Below are 24,372 nucleotides of genomic sequence, written 5' to 3' on the forward strand. Positions count from 1 at the left end.
ATCCTAGTGGGCATAAGTGGTATCTTGTGTGGCTTTGGCTTACATTTCCCTGATGGCTAATGATCACGTACGTAATTTAAAATTTTCAGTAGCCACGTTATAAGAAATCAGAAGAAATGGGTGAAATTAACTGTAATAATATATTTTATTGAATGCAGTATATCTAAAATGTTATCATTTCAACATGTAATCAACATAAAAATTACTGAGATATTCTGCATTCTTTTTTTTGTTGTTCTAAGTCTTTGAAATCTGGTGTGTATTTTATACTCAGAGCACACCTCTAATTCAGATTCATCACACTTCAGGTACTCAGTAGCCACATGTGGCTCGTGGCCACCACATGGAATAGTGCAGGTCTAGGTGATGAAGGTGTGGAAAGGTAAAGGAGGCAGAGGGAAGAGTCTGGGAAAAGGCACGGAGGTGGGACAGGGCTCAGTGTGTTTCGGGGCTGGAAGGAGGCAGGGCTGGGGGGGCAGGGGGCAGGCAGGAGCTCGTGTGGGAACCTCAGCATCTGGGCCTTGCCTTCAGCGATGAAGATGTGTGCCAGAAGTTCCTCGAGGAGAACAGCTGGAATGTCTTCCGGAAGGACCTGATGCGGCTGCTGGTGGAGCCTCGCCAGTGTCCACCATTCACCCCAATCCAGCCCAAGAAGAAAGGGATCTACAAGCCCAAGGCTGTGATGCTGGATTTGTGTAGCTTAGACAAGAAGACTAGACCTCGTCATCCCATTTTTATGGCACCGCAGAAATACCTCCCCCCATTGAGGATTGTCGAAGCCATTATAGCACCCCGGTACAAAATCCAAGAACTCCTGCCTCAGTATAAGAATGCAGGGGTCCTTGTTTAGAATCAATAAAAGATGTTGGGTTGACCCTAGTGTTTCCTGAATAACCACCATGGGAGTTGTGGGGCTTACAGTGGGGGATCCTGAGGGCTGAGCCATGGGTCCGGAGAGGTGTTTGGGGCAGCACCTGGGGCACTGTCTCTCTGGACACTTGTGGGACTGAGTAAGGGATGGTTGGGAGGCTGGGTGGGGATGGGTTAATCACTGGAGGTAGCCTCAGAGTGGGAGAGTCTTATCTGAGGAGACAGATGGGAGACACAGAGGCAAGACGGGGTTGCAAACTCAAATGCCTTGCAAGGCCGGCAGGTCGTCTAAAGGAGTGTAGCAGAAGGACTGGGGAGGCGGCAGGGAACGGTGGGGACTGGTGCGCACATTCCCCATACAGGGGGAGCCGCTGCTCCGTAGACCCAGTCAGTTGATGCCATGCCAGGAAGTAATGCAGGCCCGGTACTGCCAATCTTTAGATTTTTCAGGAGAACCCAGAAAGGCAGTGTTTTAGATGATTCCTACCAGTTTTCAAATGTGAGCAACGAACTCAAATTGTTTTTGAAATACTGTGTTAGGCAAACAAAACACATACGCAGGCTGCGTTGGGCCCGCAGGCTGCTGGTTTGCCAGTAGCTTGTCAAGCAGCTCTGTCAGAATGACAGGGTGTTGCCAGAGACTGGAGTGAGGCGTGACCACGGGGGGAGGTACAAGGAGCCAGAGACAGATGGGCAGCGTGACAGGAGCCGGCGTCCCGGGTCAAGGATGAGGAGTGAGCAGCCTGAGAGAGGATGCAGACCAGAGACAAGGAGGCGGTCAGTGGGACCTAAGGAGCTCTCCTTGGTCCCTCCGGCGGGGCCTGGAAGCCATCAGTCACTGGCCTGGGCCGGCTCTCCTTGTTGGTAGCGCTGGGCCTAGAACTCAGGGTTCCTGTCTCACTCCAGCCTCGGCACCACAGACCTGGGACCAAGTCACCTCTCTCCCTTGGGAAAACTTTGAGAGCCCTGAGGGGCCTGGTAGAGGCCATGGCAGCACAAGAGCCCAGCCTGGTGGTGCCAGGAGAGACAGGAGCCCTCCCCCACCAGTACCCACACACACACACACACACACACAGCACCCCCACGAGGAGCAGACTCGGAGGAACACCGGGCATTGAGCCGGCATCGGGAGCTCTGGAGAGCCTGCTTCTGTCCCATGGGACCCCCTTGAGTGCCTGGAGTGCTTCACCTGCCCTCCGGTTTCCCCAGTGGCAAAATGAGCGTGTTGGACAAGATGGTTTTCACGAGTAAGAGATGAGTATAGTTTGAAAAGCACATTCAACATTATACTTCTGTTTGTCGAATTTAGAAGAAAGCTGTTTTCATGTTACACAGCAAAGGAGGAGGAGTAGGGAATTTGTCTGTCAGAAGAGCGTGTGGATGTAAGAGAGGAGAGAAGCAGTGGACTTAACCATCTCCACTTCCTTGATAGCTCCAGAGGGTCGAGGAGCCTGGGATGTCTGCAGCAGTCCTGGAAGGGCTGCCTGTGACCTACAAGGACAGGGTGGCATGGTTTGGGGACCAGGTAAATTAGGGTGTCTGACTATATTCAGAGATCTCTGTGTGTAGGTCTGTGGCTCCAAGATGATGGTGTGGACATTTTGTTCATTCATTTGAAATGTATTTATTAAGTACTTGCTCTGTAGCAGATCCAAAGGAGGATAAGAGGCAGTCTGCATTCCCTCTTATTCTGTAGGCCAAGGATCAGCAAACTCTATAAAAGGACAAATAATAAATATTTTAGGTTTTACAGGCCTTGTGGTCTCTGTTGTAACTACTCTGCATGGTGAAAGCAGCTTTAGTATTCCAATAAAGCTTTATTTGCAAAAACAGGTGGCAGGCGGGCTTCCCTGGTGGCGCAGTGGTTAAGAATCCGCCTACGAATGCAGGGGACGCGGGTTCGAGCCCTGGTCGGGGAAGACCCCACATGCCACGGCGCAACTAAGCCCGTGCACCACAACTACTGAGCCTGCGCTCTAGAGCCCACGAGCCACAACTACTGAGCCTGTGTGCCACAACTACTGAGCCCACACGCCTAGAGCCTGTGCTCTGCAACAAGAGAAGCCACCACAATGAGAAGCCTGCACATCGCAACGAAGAGTAGCCCCCGCTCGCCACAACTAGAGAAAGCCCGCACGCAACAACAAAGACCCAACTCAGCCAAGAATAAATACACAAATAAATTTATTTTTATAAAAAAACAAAACAAAACAGGTGGCAGGCTAGATTTGGCCTGTGCGCCATTGTTTGCTGACCCCCTGCTCTAGGCAATAGGGAGCCCTTGAAGGTTCTTGAGTAGACCTGACATGACCAGAGAAGGGGTGGGAAGCTTTTTATTGAGCATTTATTCTATGACAGCCATCTTGCTAAGCATCTGACTGGAGTCTAATGACTTGGGCTAAGATCCTAGGTCTGCCACTTAATGGCTGTTGAGGATTAAAAGAGGTGGTACATGAACAGCAAGGGGGAGGATTTTATTCACCAGGACCACTGCGTCCAGCTTCCTGGAAAGTGAGAGAAAAAACTTCCAGCGTAGGAGGCAGAGCAAGTTTTCTAGGGGAGTGGTGGGTGAGAAATTAGAAGAGCAGCCTGGGAGCAAGGGCATCATATGTAGGGGGAGAGGCTGTGAGGGCTGGGGCTTTGGGAAGTCTTGAGGGGAACAGAAAGAGCAAATCTTTTTCTGAAGCTACTAAGCAACAGATAGAAGAACTTGAGAAAGAGAAATGCCCAAAGAGGTGTTCATAGAGCTTTTCTGTGCACTGAGAATGTGTTTTTCCTTTGGCATTTTCTTGAGAAACCAAGTAAACATTTGAATAGCTTTTTTTTTTTTTTTTTGGATAGCTCTTATTTATGATTTTATGCAATAGTGCTGTTTCTTTGAGTTCAGTTACCAAGCAGACAGTGGGCAGCATGAGGCCCTAGTTATGTTCGGTTACACATGTAAAGTCCCTGGTACATAGTACGTGTCAATACACGTTAGATGGTATTAGTACCTTTTTTAAAAAAATTTATTTTTGGCTGCATTGGGTCTTCATTGCTGCGCACGGGCTTCCTCTAGTTGCGGTAAGCGGGGGCTACTCTTCGCTGTGGTGTGCAGGCTTCTCATTGCGGTGGCTTCTCTTGTTGCGGAGCATGCTATCTAGGCGCGTGGGCTCCTAATTGTGGCACATGGACTCATTAGTTGTGGTTCACGGGCTCTAGAGCGCAGGCTCAGTAGTTGTGGTGCACAGGCTTAGTTGCTCCGCGGCATGTGGGATCTTCCCGGACCAGGGCTCGAACCTGTGTCCCCTGCATTGGCAGGCGGATTCTTAACCACTGCACCATCAGGGAAGTCCTATTAGTACCTTTTTGATCAAGGTCAATTTGGCCATCCAGAGACCCTCTTCCCCCTTCAGTGGAATAGGAAGCCAAGGCTTTGGAAGGCTAAGCTTTCATAATCAATGGTAAAGATCATCTCCGAGAGATTTGGGATAGGAGGGTGCTGGCTGTCATCTCACCCGAACCCCACACTCTAAGTGAAATGGTTCATGTCAATATTAAAAGGCAGCGTTGGAGGGAGAGAGCAGAGGCAGGTCACCAAAGCATTAACATGCACTGTGGGCAAGGGTGCTATTCGAAGGAAGAATAAGTGGGACAGTGTGGGGAGGGATGTGTGAGAACCACCCAGCCTCTGGGCTGTGAGCTTCAGAATCCCTCCCCTTCCGCATACACTCTGCAACAAACAGCAGCGGATCAGAATCAGGCAGGGAGGTCACATCAGGATTTATTTGGGAGAAGAGTTCATTCAGAAGGAACCAGTATGACACCCCTTGACACAAGTGTTACTAATAAACAATTTTCAGTGCTAGAGGTTCTTACTGCCCACCTGGCACAGATCCAAGGGTCAGGAAGCCCATAGTGACCTGTCACAAGGGAGTAGGGCCCGGCTCAGGTACAGAGTGCTCCCTGTGTGCCCACGTTATGTGAGGCACTCTATAGAGGCTATCACTTATCCTGAAAATACTTCCTGGCAACTAACCAGGTGGCATTGTCCCCATCTGACAGATGAGGAGCCTGAGGCCCAGAGAGGCAAAGGCCTTGTCTAAGCTCACTCGCTACCAGGTGGTTGCTCCAGGAAATCCGAGAGCTTTCACTGCACCCCAGCACCCTCCCAGGCAGGAAGCGTCTCAGCGTGTGCACTGTGACACCATCCTCACTCATCTATCCCAAATGAGCCACCTGTTTTCAAAACAAATTCTGTACACACAACCCTGGAACTGTGCTGGAGAGAATATATTCACCCTCTGGGATGATTTTCCATATGTAAATAAGCCTAGTCATATTGGAGAGGCACACCCAGGCCACTGAAGCCAAAAATACAGCCCCCAGTACTGATAGCTTCCACTGTTTGGGGAAAATGAAAAAACCCATTTGAGAAACACAGGAGATATTGCCAGCATTTGTTATAGGAAGTGTTTAAGATCCCTCCTTGGGGTTGGAAGCAAAAAGCATTCTTTAAATCCTCTATTCCTTTTATATAACTCATGGAAAAATCTTACCTTCCTGTTACAGAAGGTCTAAGGGGTGAGATGGGTAACTTCGCAACCTCCATCGCACTCACTAGAGGCTATTTTGCCATGAGGCTTTTCTGTCATTTGGGGATTTAAGGGGTTTAACCACAAGGGTGCTGAGTTGCAGAATTTGTAGTCACAGGTTCAGAGCTGACAATGAAGACGAGTAATTTCTAGGTGGCTGAGAAGCAGCACCAAAGCTGGAAAGAGGGTTTTTCATGGCTTCTAAAGGCTGTGGGCTTTAGCCCTGGGGACAGAGCCTGGGGATATTGGGAGGGCGGCACTTCTGGACAAAAGCTGTGTCTTTCAGCCAGGCTCCTTCCCTTTCTGGAGCTTCACTACCGTCATTGGTAAAATTGGCAGGGTCTGGTAGGTGTACTTCAGCCTCCCTCCAACCCCGACAGAAAATCAGAATCAAGAAGAAAATGGATTATGTAGACCCTTGGTGAAGTGTGAAAATGAACAACAGATGAGATAATAGTACTGTATTAATGCTAAATGTCCTGATGTTGGTAATTTTACTGTGGTTATGTAAGAGAATCTCCTTGTCCTTAGGAAATACACACTGAGGTCCTTGGCTGTTAAAGGAGATGGTTTCTTCAACTTACTTTCAAATGATTTAGAAATATATTGTGTGTATATTTAGAAGAGCAAAGCATATATAGCAAAATGATGATAACTGGCGAATCTGGGTGAAGGGTACTTAGGAGTTCTTTGAATCATTCTTGCAATTTTTTTTTTTTTTTCCAATTTGAAAGCAGTCACTGTTTATTAACTGACCAGATTACAAAAATAATGATGGTAGATACCTTAGTTCATCCTTCATTCTTGTAACTTTTAAAAAGTTATTTTAAATTGTATAATACACATAAAACTTACCCTCGCAGCCATTTTTAAATATGTTTTTAAGTTCAGTGGCATTAAGTACATTCACACTGTTGTTCAACCATCACCACAGCCATCTCCAGATCTCTTGTCATCTTATCAAAGTGAACCTGTGTACCCATTAAACAATGACTCCTCACTCCCCACTCCCCTCTGCCAGCTCTCGGCAACCACTGTTCTACTTTGTCTATGAATCTGACTACTTTACATACCTTAAATAAGTGGAATTATACAATATTTGTCTTTTTGTAGATGTCTTATTTAGAATAATGTTCTCAAGAATCATCCATGTTGTAGCATGCATCAGAATTTCCTTTTTTTTTTCTTCAGAATTTCCTTCTTTTTAAGGCTAAATAAAATTCCATTGTATGTACAATACATACCACACTTTGTTTATCCCTTCATCTGCTGATGGACATTTAGGTTGCTTCCATCTTTTGGCTATTGTGAATAATGCTGCTATGTACATGGATGTACAAATATCTTTGAGACCCTGCTTTCAATTCTTTTGGTATATACTCAGAAGTGGAATTGCTGGATCATATGGTAATTCCATTTTTAATATTTTGAGGAACTGCCATACTGTTTTCCACACTGGCTGCACTATTCTTGCAATTTTAGTGTGAAATCATTTCAAAATAAAAATTACAACTCTAATTGACTTTATAATTGACTTTGTAATTAGGTAATAATTTATTTTAAAATCTGGTGAGAAGCTCCCTGATGTCCAGGGCAAAAGGGGGGAAATGCTATTTCACTAGAAATGACAATTAAAATGAAGAAGAAAATGGAAGAAGTCAATATAGATTTGTATCAATATGAGCGTTAGCCCTGATGATTGTAAAATCTAGCTTTGAGCTCTCTGACAGCCAAGGCAAAAAAAGAAACATAGTATTTCCTTATTTGAAAGGAAGAATCTGCTCAGTCCCTGAGGAGAGTAACAAAATATTTTCTCACCCAAGGAGGGTAGGGAAGTTTGTCTTCATTCCCTTCTTTCAAATGGGCCTCCTGGGCTTCCCTGGTGGCGCAGTGGTTGAGAGTCCGCCTGCCGATTCAGGGGACACGGGTTCGTACCCCGGTCTGGGTAGATCCCACATGCCGCGGAGCGGCTGGGCCCAGTGAGCCATGGCCGCTGAGCATGCGCGTCCGGAGCCTGTGCTCCACAACGGGAGAGGCCCCAACAGTGAGAGGCCCGCGTACCGCAAAAAAAAAAAAAAAAAAAAAAAAGTGCCTCCTACCTATTTTACTGTGAGCTACCTTCTCCCAGGGTACTTTAAATTAGGGGCCTGTTTCTACTTGGCTCTGGACTTCTTGGCCTCGGGTCCCTTCTGGCACCACAAAGTTAGTATCTAGAATGGTTGGCTGCCGGTGACGGCTGTTCCCCCCTTGCTCCCTTATCACGTTTATCACATGGAAGGAGGTGGACTCATGGTCTTTAAGTCTTAACAACACTGATCATCTATGATTTTAATGGTTAGAAACTGAGACCATATCTTTTCCTGAGAGCAGGTTTTTATCTTGAAAGATACTGTCAGAAAGTCCTTCTTCCGGTCATAACTTAAAACTCATGCTACTGTGCAAGATTTTTTCTTGTTTTGTGTGGAGATGGAGAGGAATTGCTCATTGCTCTTCTGGAAGCCTCTTCCCCATAAAGCCAGACCTTCTCCTGTCCTTCTGTCTGATCTCACCGACATCACAGGGCAGAAGGAGCAGGATAACGAGCAGGAGTTCTGGATTTAGGCTGCTCTGCTTCCGACCAGCTGCGTGACAGCAGGCAAGCGACTGCTCTTTGCCTCAGTTTCCCCATCTGTAACATGGGAATAATAAAAGCATCTGTTTCATAAAGTCATGAAGATTAACTTAAATAGTCCACATAAAACACTAAATTCAGAGTCTGACTCTCAGAAAGCAAAAACCTGGGGTGGGAGAAAAAAGGGGACCCAGGGACAAAATGATACAGACAGTAGGTCTGTGAGACTTGCAGACCGACCTGGAGGCCAGCCCTGCCCACAGAGTTGAAATAGAAGAGTCCCACATATGGACATTTCTCAGTTTAACAGATCACAGCAGCTGGGGGATTTGCACATGTAAAATGCTCTCACCGGTGAATCATTCTGCATTTGCACATTGCTCTATTATCATACACAACTTATCAGCTTCGATGATTACCAGCTCATGCGGTCCTCTGCCTTCTTGAGAGGAGAGCCCTGGAGCCTGCTGGCTGCCTATCTCCTCCTCCTCCCTTTATGCCAGTGCTTGTCTTCTGTCCCTTAGCTGCCAGGCTCCTGGCATCTCCATTAGATAGGGAAGCATATGGGAACTGGAAGGACTGAACTAAAATCTAGATGACTTCAACCGGTATATCTCCAGTTAGCAGACATGCTGTAGGAAGAGAGCTGGTCAGGTTTTAGAGATACAGCACCAAACCAAACCAAAGTCCTTGGCATCAAGGAGCTTACATTCTGGGTCAGTGGTTAAAGAACACAAGAAAAATCAGGGAATCTGGGGGATGGAGGTGGGTTAGAGGTTACTGCGTTGTAAAGGATAGTCAGGGAAGGCTTCTCTAAGACCGTGATATTGATGAGTACAGGAAGCGAGGGGATGAGCCATGCAGATATCGGGGCAAGAATGTTCCAGGCAGAGAGATAGCACATTCAAGCATAACAGCAAGAAGGCTGGTGTGGCTGGAATGGGGTCAAAGGAGAGAGAAATTGAAAGAGGGCAAGGGCAGAGAGGGACTGGAGGCCAGCTCATGATCATGTGAAGGGAGCCTCTGGAAAGTTCTTAGCAGAGGAGTGATATGATCTGGCTACAGGCTTGGGGTTTAAGCATGAGGGTGGCATGGGGAGACGGGGATGGGGGACAGTTGGGAAGCCAGTGCCATAATCCAAGTAGGAGATTATGGTGGCTCAGATCACCATATTGATTGTGGTGGTGTCTCGATGGGGCTGATCGTGGACATATTTCGATGGTAGAATCGATCAGGGTTTGCTAAAGGACTGAATGTCAGCAATGAGAAAGAGGAACTAAGGATAACTCCAAAGATTTTGGTTTGAGCAAGTGGAAGGATGGAGTAGCCATTCCCTGAGACAGAGAAGACTGTAGGAGAAGTACATTTAGGGGTGAATATCAGGAGTGTGGTTTTTAGCAGTTAAAAAAAAAAAAAAAGGATTTAAGGATGATGTGAGAACACACGTAAAGCAGTGGCAACACCACCCGGCACTTCATGCACACTCATGCAAGGTTAGTATTATCCCCATTTTCACACTGCTGGTTTGGTAGAAGAGCCAGAATTCAAACCTGGGTCTGTTTGGCTCCAAACCTCGGTTTGTTTCTCTTCTTAAACATCCTCAGTCTTCCGTGATCCCTTGTCCTTAAGGTTTCATGTTGATACTGTCAGAAAGTTCTTCCTCCTGTTTAATGGCAGTCTGTCCTATTGCAGTTAGAGCCTGACCCTTTGTTTGGGACTCTTGGGTTATGTCAAGTGAGGTCAGCAAGATCCTGTTTTGCGTGGTGAAGCAGGAGGCACCCATGAGCTATTTGCCTCTTCAAGCGTTATTGGTAGCGCCGTGAAATTTAAATTCCCTTTTCATAGGTCTTCATCACAAGAAAGGTCATTTAAAACTTCACTGGCGGGCTTCCCTGGTGGCGCAGTGGTTGGGAGTCCGCCTGCGAATGCAGGGGACACGGGTTCGTGCCCTGGTCTGGGAAGATCCCACATGCCGCGGAGTGGCTGGGCCCGTGAGCCATGGCCGCTGAGCCTGCGCGTCTGGAGCCTGTGCTCCGCAAACTTCACTGGCATCAAGTAATTCCTAAAACATGCTTTAAAAATATAGACAGACAGGTAGTAGGTAGGTAGGTAGATATTTATCTATATAAATATTAGAAAAATTCTAAAAATTTTTTTCATAATCCCAAATTTTAAAATGTATATAATGAGAATTGAAACATTTCTACTATTTCACCCATCTAGTCTCATCTCCCAAGGATAACTTGACTAACAGTTTGGTACGTAACCTTCTCAAAGTTCACATACTCATACCCATTTCCTTATTTATTATTTTAACCAAAAATAAAGGAAGAAGCTATACCAGCTCTGTCCAATAGAATTTTCTGCAATGATGACAATGTTCTATCATACATGTCCACCAGCCATATATGGCTACTGGGCACTTGAAATGTGGCTAATGTGACTGAGGACTGAATTTTTAATTTTAAGTAATTTAAATAGCTATAGGTAGGTAGTGGCCACCATAATGGACAGCACATTTTGGATTTTTTACTTAGAGTATCATGGACGTTTCTTTTTTGTTTAATTTTATAAATTTTGAAATCATCTCACGGAAAAGTTGCAGTTACAATACAAAAAAGCCATTTGAGAGTAAGTTGGGACCGGATGCATCAGCACATCCAAATAATTTAGTGTTTATTTCCTCAAACAAGGACATTCTCTTATGTAACCACAACCATCAAAATCAGGAAATTATCACTGACACATTACAGCCATCGAATCCTCAGGGCCCATCCACATGTTGCCAGTTGTCCCAATAACATCCTTTATAGCAAAGGATCCAGTTCACGATTGTGCAGTACACTTAGTTGGCATGCCTCTTTGGTTTCCTTCTATCTGATATAGTTCTCAACCTTTCTTTGACATTCATGACCTTGATACTTTTGAAGATTATAGACCAGTTATTTTGTAGTGTTCTTTCTACAAGAAAGGACCTGTTTGATGTTTTCTCATGGTTCGATTTAGGTTATGCATCTTAGGCAGGAAATCCCAGAAGTGATGCTGTGTTCTTCCCATTGGATGTTATCAGGTGGTGCAAGATTTCAATTTGTCCCATTACTGGTGGTAACTTATTATTGGATGAAAATGGTGTCTCCACTGTAAAGTTACTCTTGTTGTTTATTTCCTTTTCATTTTAAAATGTATGCTGTTAAAAAAAAACCCCACATAACATGAAATTTACCATCTTAACCATTTCTACGTGTATAGTTCAAGAGTGTTGAGTATATTCACATTGTGAGAGAGATCTCCAGAACTTTTTCATCTTGCAAATCTGAAACTCTGTACCCACTAAACAACTCCCCTTTCCCCCTCCCCCCAGCCCCTGGTAAGCATCCTTCTACTTTCTGTCTCTATGAACTTGACAACTTTTGACACCTCATATAAGCAGAATCATACAGTCTTTGTCTTTTTGTGCCTGGCTTATTTCACTTAGCACAATGTCCTCAAGGTTCATCCCAGTTGTAGCATGTGTCAGGATTTCTTGCTTTTTTGTGTGGTTTTGTTTGTTTGTTTGTTTGTTTACGGTACGTGGGCCTCTCACTGTTGTGGCCTCTCCCGCCGCAGAGCACAGGCTCTGGACGCGCAGGCTCAGCGGCCATGGCTCACGGGCCCAGCCACTCCGCAGCATGTGGGATCTTCCCGGACCAGGGCACGAACCCGTGTTCCCTGCATCGGCAGGCAGACTCTCAACCACTGCGCCACCAGGGAAGCCCAGGATTTCTTGCTTTTTTAAGGCTAAATAATATTCCACGGCACGTATATACCACATTTTGCTTATCCATTCATGTGTTGATGGAAATTTGGGTTCCACCTCTTGGCTTTTGTGATAGTGCTGCTATGAACATGGATATGCAAATATCTCTTTCAGACCTGTTTTCAAATTTCTTGGATGTATATCCAGAAGTGGGACTGCTGGGTCATATGGTGGTTCTAGTTTTGATTTTTTTGAGAAACTGTCATCCTGTTTTCCATAGCAGTTGCACCATTTTACAATCCCACCAACAGTGAACAAGGGTTGCAATTCCTCCAGATCCTTGTCGACACCTGTCATTCTGTTTTTGTTAGTAGCCATCCTAATGGGTATGAGTTGACATCTCATTGTCGTTTTGATTTGCATTTCTCTAATTATTAGTGAGGTTGAGCATCTTTTCATATGCTTGATGGCCATCTGTATGTCATCTTTCGAAGAATGTCTATTCAAGTCCTTTGTCAATTTTTTAATTGGATTTTTTTGTTGTCAGAGTTTTTTATATATTCTAGATATATCAGATATATGATTTGCAAGTATTTTCTCCCATTCCGTACGTTGCCATTTCACTCTGTTGAGCATGTCTTATTCCCTTTTAATAGGTATTTTGTGAGGAGGTGCTTTGGAACTATGTAAATATTCCCTTTCTTATCATACTTTCCGTTTATTTATTCACTTATATCAGCATTGGACTCATGGCTTCCTATTTTATTCAGTGTATTTGTTATTATCATTTCCTATTTTGATGCACAAACTGCCACAGATTAGGCCGATGGAAGCCACTTCAAGCTGGCTTCTGGGGTCCTCCTGACATGTTCCTATCATTCTCTGAGGCACTTCCTTGTTTTCTGCTGCCACAGGATATTCCAGGATGATCTCGTACTTTCCTGTTGCAGCCCTGGAATTAACCATTTCTCCAGGGCCCCTGCTTCCTTTTAATAGAGAATGGGATTTAGAAGCTTCTGGCCCAGGCTCTGCTGCTGAACTCTGTGGCTTTGAAAAGCCCAGAATGTGATCTGGAGAGGCGTACCTCATCAACCAGCCAGAACAAACCCCTCATTTACAGAGGAGGGGACTGATGCTCAGAGGGGGTCAGGTGGCCAATGTTCCCTAGCTCGTGAGACAGCTCAGACGAGAGCTGAGGCCTCTGACTCGCTTCCAGTGCTCTTTCCCTGGCAATACATGTTATTTATGAGGTGTGACCCCGGTGGGGCCTGTCCCCTCTCTGGACTTCACTTTCCTATTCTGTCCACTGAGGGTTAGCTTTGTCTGGGGGTCCAAGAGCTAACCTTTTCTCTTTAACTCTTCATGAGCCTACCTTCCCCCCACCCCCCAGACCTTTATTGGTGACTCCACCTTTAATTACAGAGAGCTTCAGCTTTTATCTCCAGCTCTGGTGGATTGGGGTTGCAGACTAGTCCTAGCCTGGGATGAGCTGTCCAAACGCACCTGGTTCTCCCCTTCCAGGACAGGGGTTCCAGGCATATGTGCCTCCCTGAAGCCCATCTCCATCAGCTAACACCTGTCTCATAGGGGCATCAACAGAAGACGATGGCAATGGGAAGGGCCTCCTCTACCTGCCCTCACTGGCTCCCAGCCCACCCATGTTATACCAAGAGCACCCAGGGAAGCACCAGAAATGCCACCTCCCCACATTTCGAGGCCAGTGTCTCTTGAGCTTCACTCTCAAAGCTGGGTGTAAGAAACCCTCTGGTATTCCATTAGAGACTATTTGATGCCTGATTGGGGTGGGTGGTGCTGCATCCAACCTTCACCCTCTGGTTTGGTCAGCTGATAGGAACCGCCAGCCTGGGAAGCCCTGACTATTCAACTGATGACGGCAGCAGCTACGCCATACAACTGTCTGAAAAGCTGAGCTTTTGGCTCTTTTGTATTCAACGGACATTTCCTACCCACCTACTATGTGTCAGGCATTGTGCTGCACCCTGCGGTAAGATGACTTAAGCCAGAGCTCAATCCAGTAGAGTTTCAGGTAACAATGACAGTACAAGTGGGTTCCATATGTCGATACAAGAGGCACAAGTAGGGGCTGCAAGGGAAAGGGCCTAACTTCTGACATTTGGTTCTGGAGTGTCAGGTTCTTGTAGGCAAGACTGTATACAAAATTTGAGAGGGCAACAAAGAATGATTTTGCTAGATGAAAAAATTGGAAAGGGGGGCTTCCCTGGTGGCACAGTGGTTAAGAATCACCTGCCAATGCAGGGGACACGGGTTCGAGCCCCGGTCCAGGAAGATCCCACGTGCCGCGGAGCAACTAAGCCCATGCGCTACAACTACTGAGCCTGCGCTTTAGAACCTGCGAGCCACAACTACTGAGCCCGCGCACCTAGAGCCCGTGCTCCGCAAGAGAAGCCCGCGCACCACAACGAAGAGTAGCCCCCGCTCACCGCCAACTAGAGAAAGCCTGCGTGCAACAACAAAGACCCAATGCAGCCAGAAATAAATATATAAAATAAATCGATAAAAAAGAAAAAGAAAAACATGGGAAGGGCGCTATGGGCGGAAGGAATAGCTTGAGCAAAGCTGGAATCACCGAAGCACAGAACTAGTTACCTAGAACAGCAAGGCACATCGCTGGGGGTAGCGGGGCTAACGTCTAAGCAATGGAAGGCATCGTAAGACATGACACTTCAGATACCTCAGAGCCCAGGCATGAAGGGTGTGGACACTATGCTTCTATGGAGACTTCATTAAGGTTTTCAAAATAACATTTATTTCTTAAAAGTTAACATGTGCATAATAGGAAACCAAAGAACACAAGAAGCAAAAAACAGTCATCCATCATCACAAGCAATTTACCATTTGATGTGTCCTTCTAGGTCTCGTTTGTGTATTTAAACACAACTAAGCATTCATTTTTATGTAATTAAGATCATACAGTTATGTATCATGCTTTTTCACACATCATGAATATTTACCATTTCAAAGTCCCAAAGCTATGAGTATTTTGATAACCAAAAATACACTACACCAACTCAATCTGGAAGGAAAAAAAATGTAATCCTTTCTTGGCGACAAAAACTTCAGAGAAGACAAAAATGGCAACAGGCCTCTAGATAAAGATATTGGCAGAGTTATGATTAAAATACTACATTCCCTTAACGTTCAATTAAAAATGAGACATAAAGCAACAGAGTACCCAAAGTATAATGCTTTTAAGAGGATTCATTATCTGATCTAAACTATTAAAGTATTAGCAAGGAGGTATATTTCCACTGAATTACTTAACAATGTATTCCTATAGTACAGCTAAGAGATGCACACACATCAATGGTTATCATCAAAATATAAAAAGGAATACATCCACATACTTCCCTCCCTTTTATACTTCCTTCTGCCCCTCTGCTGCCAACCTAATGAACAAGTCCTGGTGTACATTTCTCAGATGGTTTAACAATTCCATGTCCAAGATGCTACTTTTTTACCAATTATAACAAAGATATTTACAAATTGGTTAATTCACTAGCTCTACTTTTTATCATACATTGTCACCTCAGGGCTCCTAAAAAGCCTAGATGTTGCAAAATAATGAATGAACCTTGTCCATAGTAAGCATTGGTACTTTACAAAAATGCACATTTAGACCTATGGTTATAACCTAAAACTGTCTTCTAGACATGGAGATATTAGCTAAGAGCCCTTCCCTTCACCCTTCCTCTTACTCCTCCTCCAGCATATCAGCAACTAAGTACAGGACTATATCTAGCTCCAAGAGGTGGATTAACATAGACGCTCCCAGAAGACACAGCCCTTCCTAAAAACCAACAAAAGGGCATTTATTAAGGGGTTATTTTACTACCTCTACTTTTAATATACTTTGGGCATCAGGACTTGCTTATTCTTTAATACACAGCAATATTAACTAAAACACACAAATAGAACAATGGTTAGACAATCTGAACTTGTCTAAAGACTCATGGGCACAGATCCCTTCTCTGTACTTCCTTCCCTGTCTGCTCCCCGCCTCCCCACCACCCAGTGAATAGTCAGCTTATGCTCCAAGACTCAAGTTTTAACAATTTCCACTCCCCCAATACAACCATTCCTATGAATTAACAGAAAAAAAATACTTAAAAAGGTGTTGCTTTTAACTCTCTATTTTCAACATATGTTGTGTACTTTTACACATCTAGAAAGATTAGATGTTTCAAATACAGATTTAAGTTTGTCCACTATGTATACACGTAGTAGCACTGAAGAAACTGCACACAAAGGCTATAGTCACAAAGTGTCTCCTAAACAGGAACACTCTGGCCTAGAAGCTTCCCCTTCTCATCTCTATCAACCCGGTGGACAAGAATAAGCATCTGTAATGCTTAGAGGGGATTTTAACAATTTTACTTCCTCCAGTTGTTTTCAGAAGTCTTTCCTATGAATTTTAACACAAAGTGTACACAATGTATTTATCGGCTATTTTTGTCATACACTGGCAACCTCTTTAACATCTAGGAAGACTAGATGTTGTAAATTTGGACCCTCTGTCCTTTATGTACACAGCCAAGTAAAACAAAATGCAGAGACACACCAGACAATGGTTAGTCTTGGTATAAAGCCCTTTACACTTTCTTCTTTCTCCCTGAACCAGCACAAATAAAATAATGTGTACTGCTCAGAGAGGTGGTTTGATCATTTCGACCACTCCATTTCTAAAAGACAGTATTTCATATGAATTTTAACAAAAGGATATATCTACAAAATATGTTACTTCACTACCTCTACTTTTAACATACTTTGTGCACTTCTAAACATCTAGAAAGACTAGATGTTTCAAATAAGGACTAAAGTTTGTCCACTATATACACAGTAGTGTTGAATAAACTACACACATGTAACAATGGTTAGATCTGAAAGTGTCTTCTACATAGGGACATTCTAATCTAGAACACTTCATTTCTCCCAGTACCTCCTTTCTGCCATCCATCCAACATTGGGCAAGTACAGGCACAAGTGTCACTTAGATGTGATTTACAATTTCACTTCCAAAGGCCCTTTTCAGAAGACGGCTTTTCAATGAATTTTAACACAAAGTGTACAAAATGTGTTAGTTTACTAACTCTACTTTTGTCATACATTGGCAACCTCTTTAATATCTAGAGACTAGATATTATAAAATTGGGACCCATTGGTCCAGTATATACAAAATATATACAGTAAAGTTAAACAAAATGCATGTAACATATAGAGCAATGGATAAGTTGAAATGTTCTAGTACCTGCTAGCAAAACATCTTTTGCAATCTTCCCTCCCACCTCCCTAAACCCAATGAACAAGCAGAGTATACTGTTCAGAGAGGAGGTTTAACAATTCCATTTCCAAAGACAGTATTTCCCATCAGTTTTTAAAAGCTATTTACAAGAAGCATTATTCTACTAAAACTACTTTTAAATACATCAAGCACTTCTAAACATCTAGAAAGAATAGATATTTCATATAAGAACTTACTTGTCCACTATGTACACAGCACTGTTAAATAAAATTGCACACATGTAACAATGGTTATAATCTGAGGTATCTTCTAAATATGACCATTTTGGCCTGAACCATTTCCTCCCTCACTTCCTTCTCTCCACCACCAATCCGTGGACAAGTACATGCATATGTAATGCTTAGAGGTGGTTGAACAAATTCATATCCAAAAGTCATTTACAGAGGACAAGCTCTCCTATGAATTTCAATAAAGTATATAAAATGTGCTAATTTTACTACTTTGTCATACACTGGCAACCCCTTTAACATCTAGAGACTAGATGTTGCAAAACTAGGACTCAATTTGTCCATTATATACACTATATACACAGCAAAACAAAATGAACATACAAAAAATGGTTTTGTCTGAAAATGTCCAGGTATGAACACACTAGCATATTACCTTTTGCAATTCTTTCCCTCCCTCCTCCAAACCACTGAACAAGTATAGACAATAGTATACTGCTCAGAGAGGTGGTTTAACATTTAACATTCCCAAAGACAGTACTTCCTGTGAATTTTAGCAAAAAGTTATTTACAAAGTGATATTTTACTACATCTACATTTAACATACGTTGGGCACTTCTAAACATCTAGATGGACTAGATGTTTCAAATAAGGACTTAATTTGTCCACTATATACAGAGCAGTACTGAATGAACTGCACACATGTAACAGTTATAATCTGAAACTGTCTTCAAAATACCAGCATTCTAGCCATTCTAAGACCAACCCCCTTCTCTCTCTCCCCCCTCCACCAACCCAGAGGGCTATCATGCTCAAATTTTCAGAAGACAATCTTTCCTAGAAATTTTAACACAAAATGTATTATTTACTAACTCTATTTTTGTCATACACTGGCAACCTCTTTAACATCTAGAAAGACTAGATGTTGTAAATTAGGACTCATTTGTCCATTATATACACTATATACACAGCAAAGTGAAACAAAATGCAGGAACATAAAAAAGACAATGGTTAATCTTGCCTCACTATAAACACACTGGCACACAGCTCTTTGCACTTCCTTCTCCTCCCCGCGACCTTGAACCAGTGCACAAACAAACACAGTGCATACTGCGTACTGTTCAAAAAGGTGGTTTGGCCACCCCTCCCCCGCAAAACAACATTTCATACGAATTTTAACAAAAAGATATTTACAAAATGTCTTTTTACTACCTCTACTTTGAACAAATATCAGGCACTTTAGAAGATCTAGAAAAACTAGATATATCAAAAAAGTACTTATTGTCAACTACACATACAGTAGTAAGGAATAAAATGCACACACAAAACAATGGTTCTAATATGCAAATGTCTTCTGTGATCAGTCTGGCACAGAACCTTCTTTTCTTCCTCCTCAACGTCTTCCATTCCATGTCCTCTAACCCACTGAACAAACGTGGACCTCTGTGGCTCCTGATGTCGCCTCTAGAGGTAGTCAAACAACTCCATTTCGAAAAGTCATTTCCAGAAGACATTTCTTTTCTACGGTTTTTTTAAAGAAACAAATGGGCATTTACAAGACATGTGACTTTAACTCTATCATACGTCGGCAACCTCTTCACATCTAGAAGGCCTATATGTAGCGAAAAGTTTTCTTTCGGAAGGTTGGGGGGAAAGTTGAGAGCAGCTTTTTCATATTATATACACAGGCCTTCTATAAACGGCCAGTAAATCTTCCCAAAGGGTGGCTGGCACTTCCTATTGGCCGCATGTGGTACGTTATTCTACCATTTCTATCTTCCGACATCGAGGTCTTGGTAGAACGACGACCAACCGCCCGATGACCCGCTAACGTTCCACCCGTCGTCGACCGGGGCTCCGCTCACCTTCCGGGCCTGTTAAGGCCTTTGTCCGTCGTTGTCCGGACGAGGTGAGGTCTCGTCCAACTGGGGCAGAGAGGTCACCTCAGGTCCCGGATCCGCGCGGGCTCCAAGGCCTAAGGGTGGCTGAGCTGGCGTCCACGTAGAGCCCCCTTCCCGGGCCCTCGAGGCTCTAACGGCCCTCCGCAGCGTTCCAGTGGCCGCCATTCTTCTCGCCCTGCCACGCCCGACGCCCAAAGGCGCCACGTCCTCGGTGGCCTGCCGGAGGCTTCGCCTAACCCCTGCAGCGTGGGGTCAAGAGACCCAGCGGTGGGCGGGATCTGGGCTCCGAGGGGCCGCCGCCATTAGGTCGCGGAGGTGGGGGTGGGGGAGCAGTTCGTTGCTGCTTCCAGGCTCGGGCCCTGCCAGTGGGCGGCTGCGGCGAGGGCTCTGGGGCTCGGTAAGACACAGCCTGAGCTTGTCCCGGGGGCCCCCCAGTTCACCTGCCGACCAGAGGCCGGAGGGCCTGAAGGGCCCCGGGCTAGAAGGCCGCGATCCGCTCCTCACCGCGCTCTCTGCCGGAACTGACTTGGCACTTCTCTTTGCTGGCTAGAGAAGAGAGGTACCGGAAGTGCCAGCGCGCGGGACCCGCGAGCCAAGGTTCCGGGACTGAAACGTTCCGGCAGGGGGAAGGACGAGGGAGGTGTCACGTGAGGTCCGGACGCCCTCTTGGCTTGCCCTAACGAACGGTAATTTTTCAGGATTCCCTGAGCATGCGTATTTCTCCATTCCCTCACACCCCCACTGTTAAGACACTGAGGTTCCTTACAATCTTTCATTCGTTCACTCATTTACCCCTTATTAATTGAGCACCTACTGTGTGCCACATAATCACTGGGGAATGCAGCAGTGAAGGGGCGCGAATATTTCCGCCCCCTTGAAATTTACACTATAGTAGGGAAAACAGACAACCCTTAAAATGTGTAAAAGGGCAGATGGTGAAAGTGCTACGAAAAAATAAAAGAAGGGGAATATGAGGTGTGAGTGTGGAATGTGGCCACGTGACTTTTGACCAGACATACGGAGGTGAGGGAATGGAGCCATCCAAGGGAATGTCAGGTGGACGAGCCTTACTGGCAGAGGGAGCGGCCAGTGCACAGGCACTGAAGTTGAGGCGTATTAGAGGGACAACAAACAGGCTGGAGCAGAGTGAGCAGCAAGAGTGTAGACGTTAAACCACTCACATAATGCGAAAGACGGAAAAGGGAATTTGGTGTATTTTTCTGAGTGAAATGGGAGACGTTGGAGGGCTTTGCCCTGCAGTATGGAGAAGAGCTGAAGTGGGACCCGAGGTAGAAGAAGCAGGGAGACCTACTAATAGGCCATTGCTGTCAATGGGGTGAAACAGGATAGTGGCTTGTACCAGGATGATGGCAGCAAAGATGGCAAAACAATGATTGAATTCAGCATAAATATAAGATCCAGCCTGCAGGTTGCTGATAGACCAGATGTGAAGTTGAAAGAGAGGAATTGAGGATGGCTCCAAGGCTTCTGGCCTGAGCAAATAAGGGAGGGAATTGCCATTAAATGAGATGGGAGAAACCATGGAGGAGGGAGTTTTGGGGAGAGTATCTTTTTTTTTTTTTTTTTTTGCAGTACGTGGGCCTCCCACAGCTGTGGCCTCTCCCGTTGCGGAGCACAGGCTCCGGACACGCAAGCTCAGCAGCCATGGCTCACGGGCGCAGCCGCTCCGCGGCATGTGGGATCTTCGCGGACCGGGGCACGAACCCATGTCCCCTGCATCGGCAGGCGGACTCTCAACCACTGCGCCACCAGGGAAGCCCGGGGAGAATATCTTGACTTCAGTTTGGGACATGGTAAGTTTGAGATGTCTGTTTGACATTCAAGTGGAGATGTCAAGTAGATAATTGTATTTGTGAGTCTGGCACTCAGGGGAGAGTTGGAGTTGGATATATACTTTTGGGAGTCATCAGGATACAGATCCCTTTAAAGCTATGAGGCTGCATGAGAGAACCAAGGGTGTATGCAAAGAGAGAGAGAGGTCTCAGGCCTGAGCTCTGGGGCACTGTAATGTGTAGAGATGAGGGCAATGAGAAAGAACCAGCAAAGGAGACTGAGGAGTGACCAGAGTGGTACGAGAACAACCACAGAATGCGGTATCCGGGAAGTAAATGTGTTTCAAGGGAGACTGCTGATAGGTCATGTAAGATATGGTTGAGAAGTATGCTTTTAGCTGTTATAATAAATGCCGTGAGGAACTTTCTTGTGGATTTTCAAACTTTGTGGAGGCTTTCTGATTTCCTTTGGATGCAATTCTAGAAATGTAAAGAAGGATCAAAGCCTTGGTTCAGGCTTAAGACTTTTGATGCAGACCCAGACAGGATTCCCAGGAGGGAAATCCTACAGTCAGAAAGACCCCTCTGCTAGAAGGCGGAAAGCAGGAGTGGTGAGAAGGCCAGGAGCTCTGGGCACTGCGGCTCTAGTCCACAATGAGATGACAAAGGCCTGAGCCATAGGAGTGGCTACCTGAGTAGAAAACAGGTGGGGTGAGGGTTTCTAGCTTTGCAAAGGAAGGCGCCCCTGAGCTCCATACCTGGAGAGAAGAGGGAGGAGGGGAAGGAGGAGCCACAGATCACAGGGTTTCAAACAAGGACTGGCTGGCTTTGTGGTTGATTGGAACAATAACCAAGACAAGAAGAAGGAAAGTCTCAGTGTGGAGTTCTTGGTCCCATTTCTGATCTCCCACCCTTCTAAGCAGTCAACAGCCTGGTATTGCTGGAACCTAAAGGTGATGATGGCATCCATGTACATATCCTACTTTCTACTTGATATCTCTAGTTGAATGTTCCAACAGTATTTAAAACTCCTGTTGTGCAAAACAAAACTCTTGGGATTTTCCTGGTGGTCCAGTGGTTAAGACTCCATGCTCCCAATGCAGGGGGCCCAGTTTCAATCCCTGGTCAGGGAACTAGATCCCACACACCACAAAGAAGATCCCGCATGCCACAACTAAGACCCGGCACAGCCAAATAAATAAATAAATATTTAAAAACAAAATGAAACAAAACTCTTGGTATCTCCCCAGAGCCTGTTCTTCTCCAAGTCAGTAAATGGTAGTATCATTCTCCCAGTTCCCCAATAAAAAAACTGGACATCGTCCTTGATTCCATTCTCTCTCACTCCCTATCCCCCAACCATCACAAGTTCTATCTTCCTCCTAAATATATTTAAGGTACAGCCAATTTCCTGTGCTGTCCAATATAGTAGCCGCTAGCTACAGGAGGCTATTTTTTTTCTTTTTCTTTTTTTTTAGTATATGCGTTTTTTTTAACATCTTTATTGAAGTATAATTGCTTTACAATGTTGTGTTAGTTTCTGCTGTATAACAAAGTGAATCAGCTATATATATACATATATCCCCATTTCCCCTCCCTCTTGCATCTCCCTCCCACCCTCCCTATCCCACCCCTCTAGGTGGTCATAAAGCACGGAGCTGATCTCCCTGTGCTATGCAGCTGCTTCGCACTAGCTATCTACTTTACATTTGGTAGTGTATATATGTCCATGCCACTCTCTCACTTTGTCCCAGCTTACCCTTCCCCCTCCCCACGTCCTCAAGTCCATTCTCTACATCTGCGTCTTTATTCCTGTCCTGCCCCAGGTTCATTAGAACCTTTTTTTTTTTTTTTTTAGATTCCATATATATGTGTTAGCATATGATATTTTTCTCTTTCTGATTTACTTCACTGTGTATGACAGACTCTAGGTCCATCTACCCAGTAGGCTATTTTTTAAAAATTGAAGTATAGTTGATTTATAATATTGTGTTAGTTTCAGGTGTACAGCAAAGTGATTCAGTTATATATTCATATTATTTGTATACTTTCAGATTATTTTCCATTAGAGGTTATTACAAGATATTGAATATTGTTCCCTGTGTTACACTGTAAATCCTTATTGCTCATCTATTTTATGTATAGCAGTTTGTATCTGTTAATCCCACCCTCCTAATTTATCCCACCACCCCCTCCCTTTCCCCTTTGGTAACCACAGTCTGTTTTCTATGTCTGTGAGTCTGTTTTTATTTTGTATATAGATTCATTTGTATTTTTTTTAGATTCCACATATAAGTGATACAATATTTGTCTTTCTCTGTCTGACTTACTTCAATTAGTATGATATTCTCTAGGTCCATCCATGTTGCCACAAATGGCAATATTTCATTTATTTTTATGGCTGAGTAATATTCCACTGTATATATCACATCTTCTTAAACCAATCGTCTGTTGATCGGCATTTGGGGTGTTTCCATGTCTTGGCTAGTGTAAATAGTGCTGCTATGAATATTGGGGTGCATGTGTCTTTTCGAATTAGAGTTTTTCTCTTTTCCGGGTATATGCCCAGGAGTGGGATCTCTGGATCATATAGTAGCTCTTATTTTTAGTTTTTAAAGGAAACTTCATACTGTTTTTCACAGTGGCTGCACCAATTTACACTCCCACCAACAGTGTAGGAGGATTGCCTTTTCGCTCCACCCTCTCCAGCATTTATTATTTGTAGACTTTTTAATGATGGCCATTCTGACGAGTGTGAGGTGATACCTCACTGTGGTTTTGATTTGCATTTCTCTAATAATTAGCAATGTTGAGCATCTTTTCATGTGCCTGTTGGCCATCTGTATGTCTTCTTTGGAGAAATGTCTATTTAGGTCTTCTGTCCATTTTTTTGATTGGGTTGTTTGTTTCTTTGTTATTGAGTTGTATGATTTGTTTGTATATTTTGGAAATTAACTACAGGAGGCTATTTAAATTTTAATTAATTAAAATGACATGAAATTAAGAATTCAATTCCTCAGCTGCACCAGCCACATTCTAAGTGCTCAGGAGCCACAGGTGGCTAGTGGCCACTGTATGAGCACAGATATAGAACATTTCCACCATGCAGAAAGTCATAGGACAGTGCTGATCTATAACCTAGTCTAAATCAGCAATATCTCTAGTCTGGGTGACTCTAATAGCCTCTTAATTATTTTTTAAAGTATTTATTTATTTATTTGGCTGTGCCAGGTCTTAGTTGCGCCTCGCGGGATCTTTTTGGTTGCAGCTTGTGGGCTCTTAGTTGTGGCATGCGGGATCTAGTTCCCTGACCAGGGATCGAACCCGGGCCCCCTGCATTGGGAGTGCGGAGTCTTACCCACTGGGCCATCAGGGAAGT

The 24,372-nt window shown here is 44.5% G+C and overlaps 1 protein-coding gene and 1 pseudogene across 2 annotated transcripts in view; both read left to right on the top strand.

The window, feature by feature from the left end:
* CNBD2 (cyclic nucleotide binding domain containing 2) overlaps positions 1 to 4,322 on the top strand; it is a 72,938-nt gene extending 68,616 nt beyond the window's left edge. For both annotated transcript variants that reach the window (XM_022592528.3, XM_089896832.1), the window contains one exon: positions 532 to 4,322. In XM_022592528.3, the coding sequence (XP_022448236.1) occupies positions 532 to 850 (319 nt within the window). In that variant the 3' untranslated portion in view covers positions 851 to 4,322. The remainder of the gene's footprint in view (positions 1 to 531) is intronic.
* Positions 2,087 to 20,043, top strand: LOC149747486 (uncharacterized; annotated as a pseudogene).
* The last annotated feature ends 4,329 nt before the right edge of the window (positions 20,044 to 24,372 follow it).

This window comes from Delphinapterus leucas, chromosome 15 (genome assembly GCF_059928025.1).
Source record: "Delphinapterus leucas isolate spDelLeu-1000000601 "Yukka" chromosome 15, BTC_Dleu_Yukka2, whole genome shotgun sequence".
NCBI lineage: Eukaryota > Metazoa > Chordata > Mammalia > Artiodactyla > Monodontidae > Delphinapterus > Delphinapterus leucas.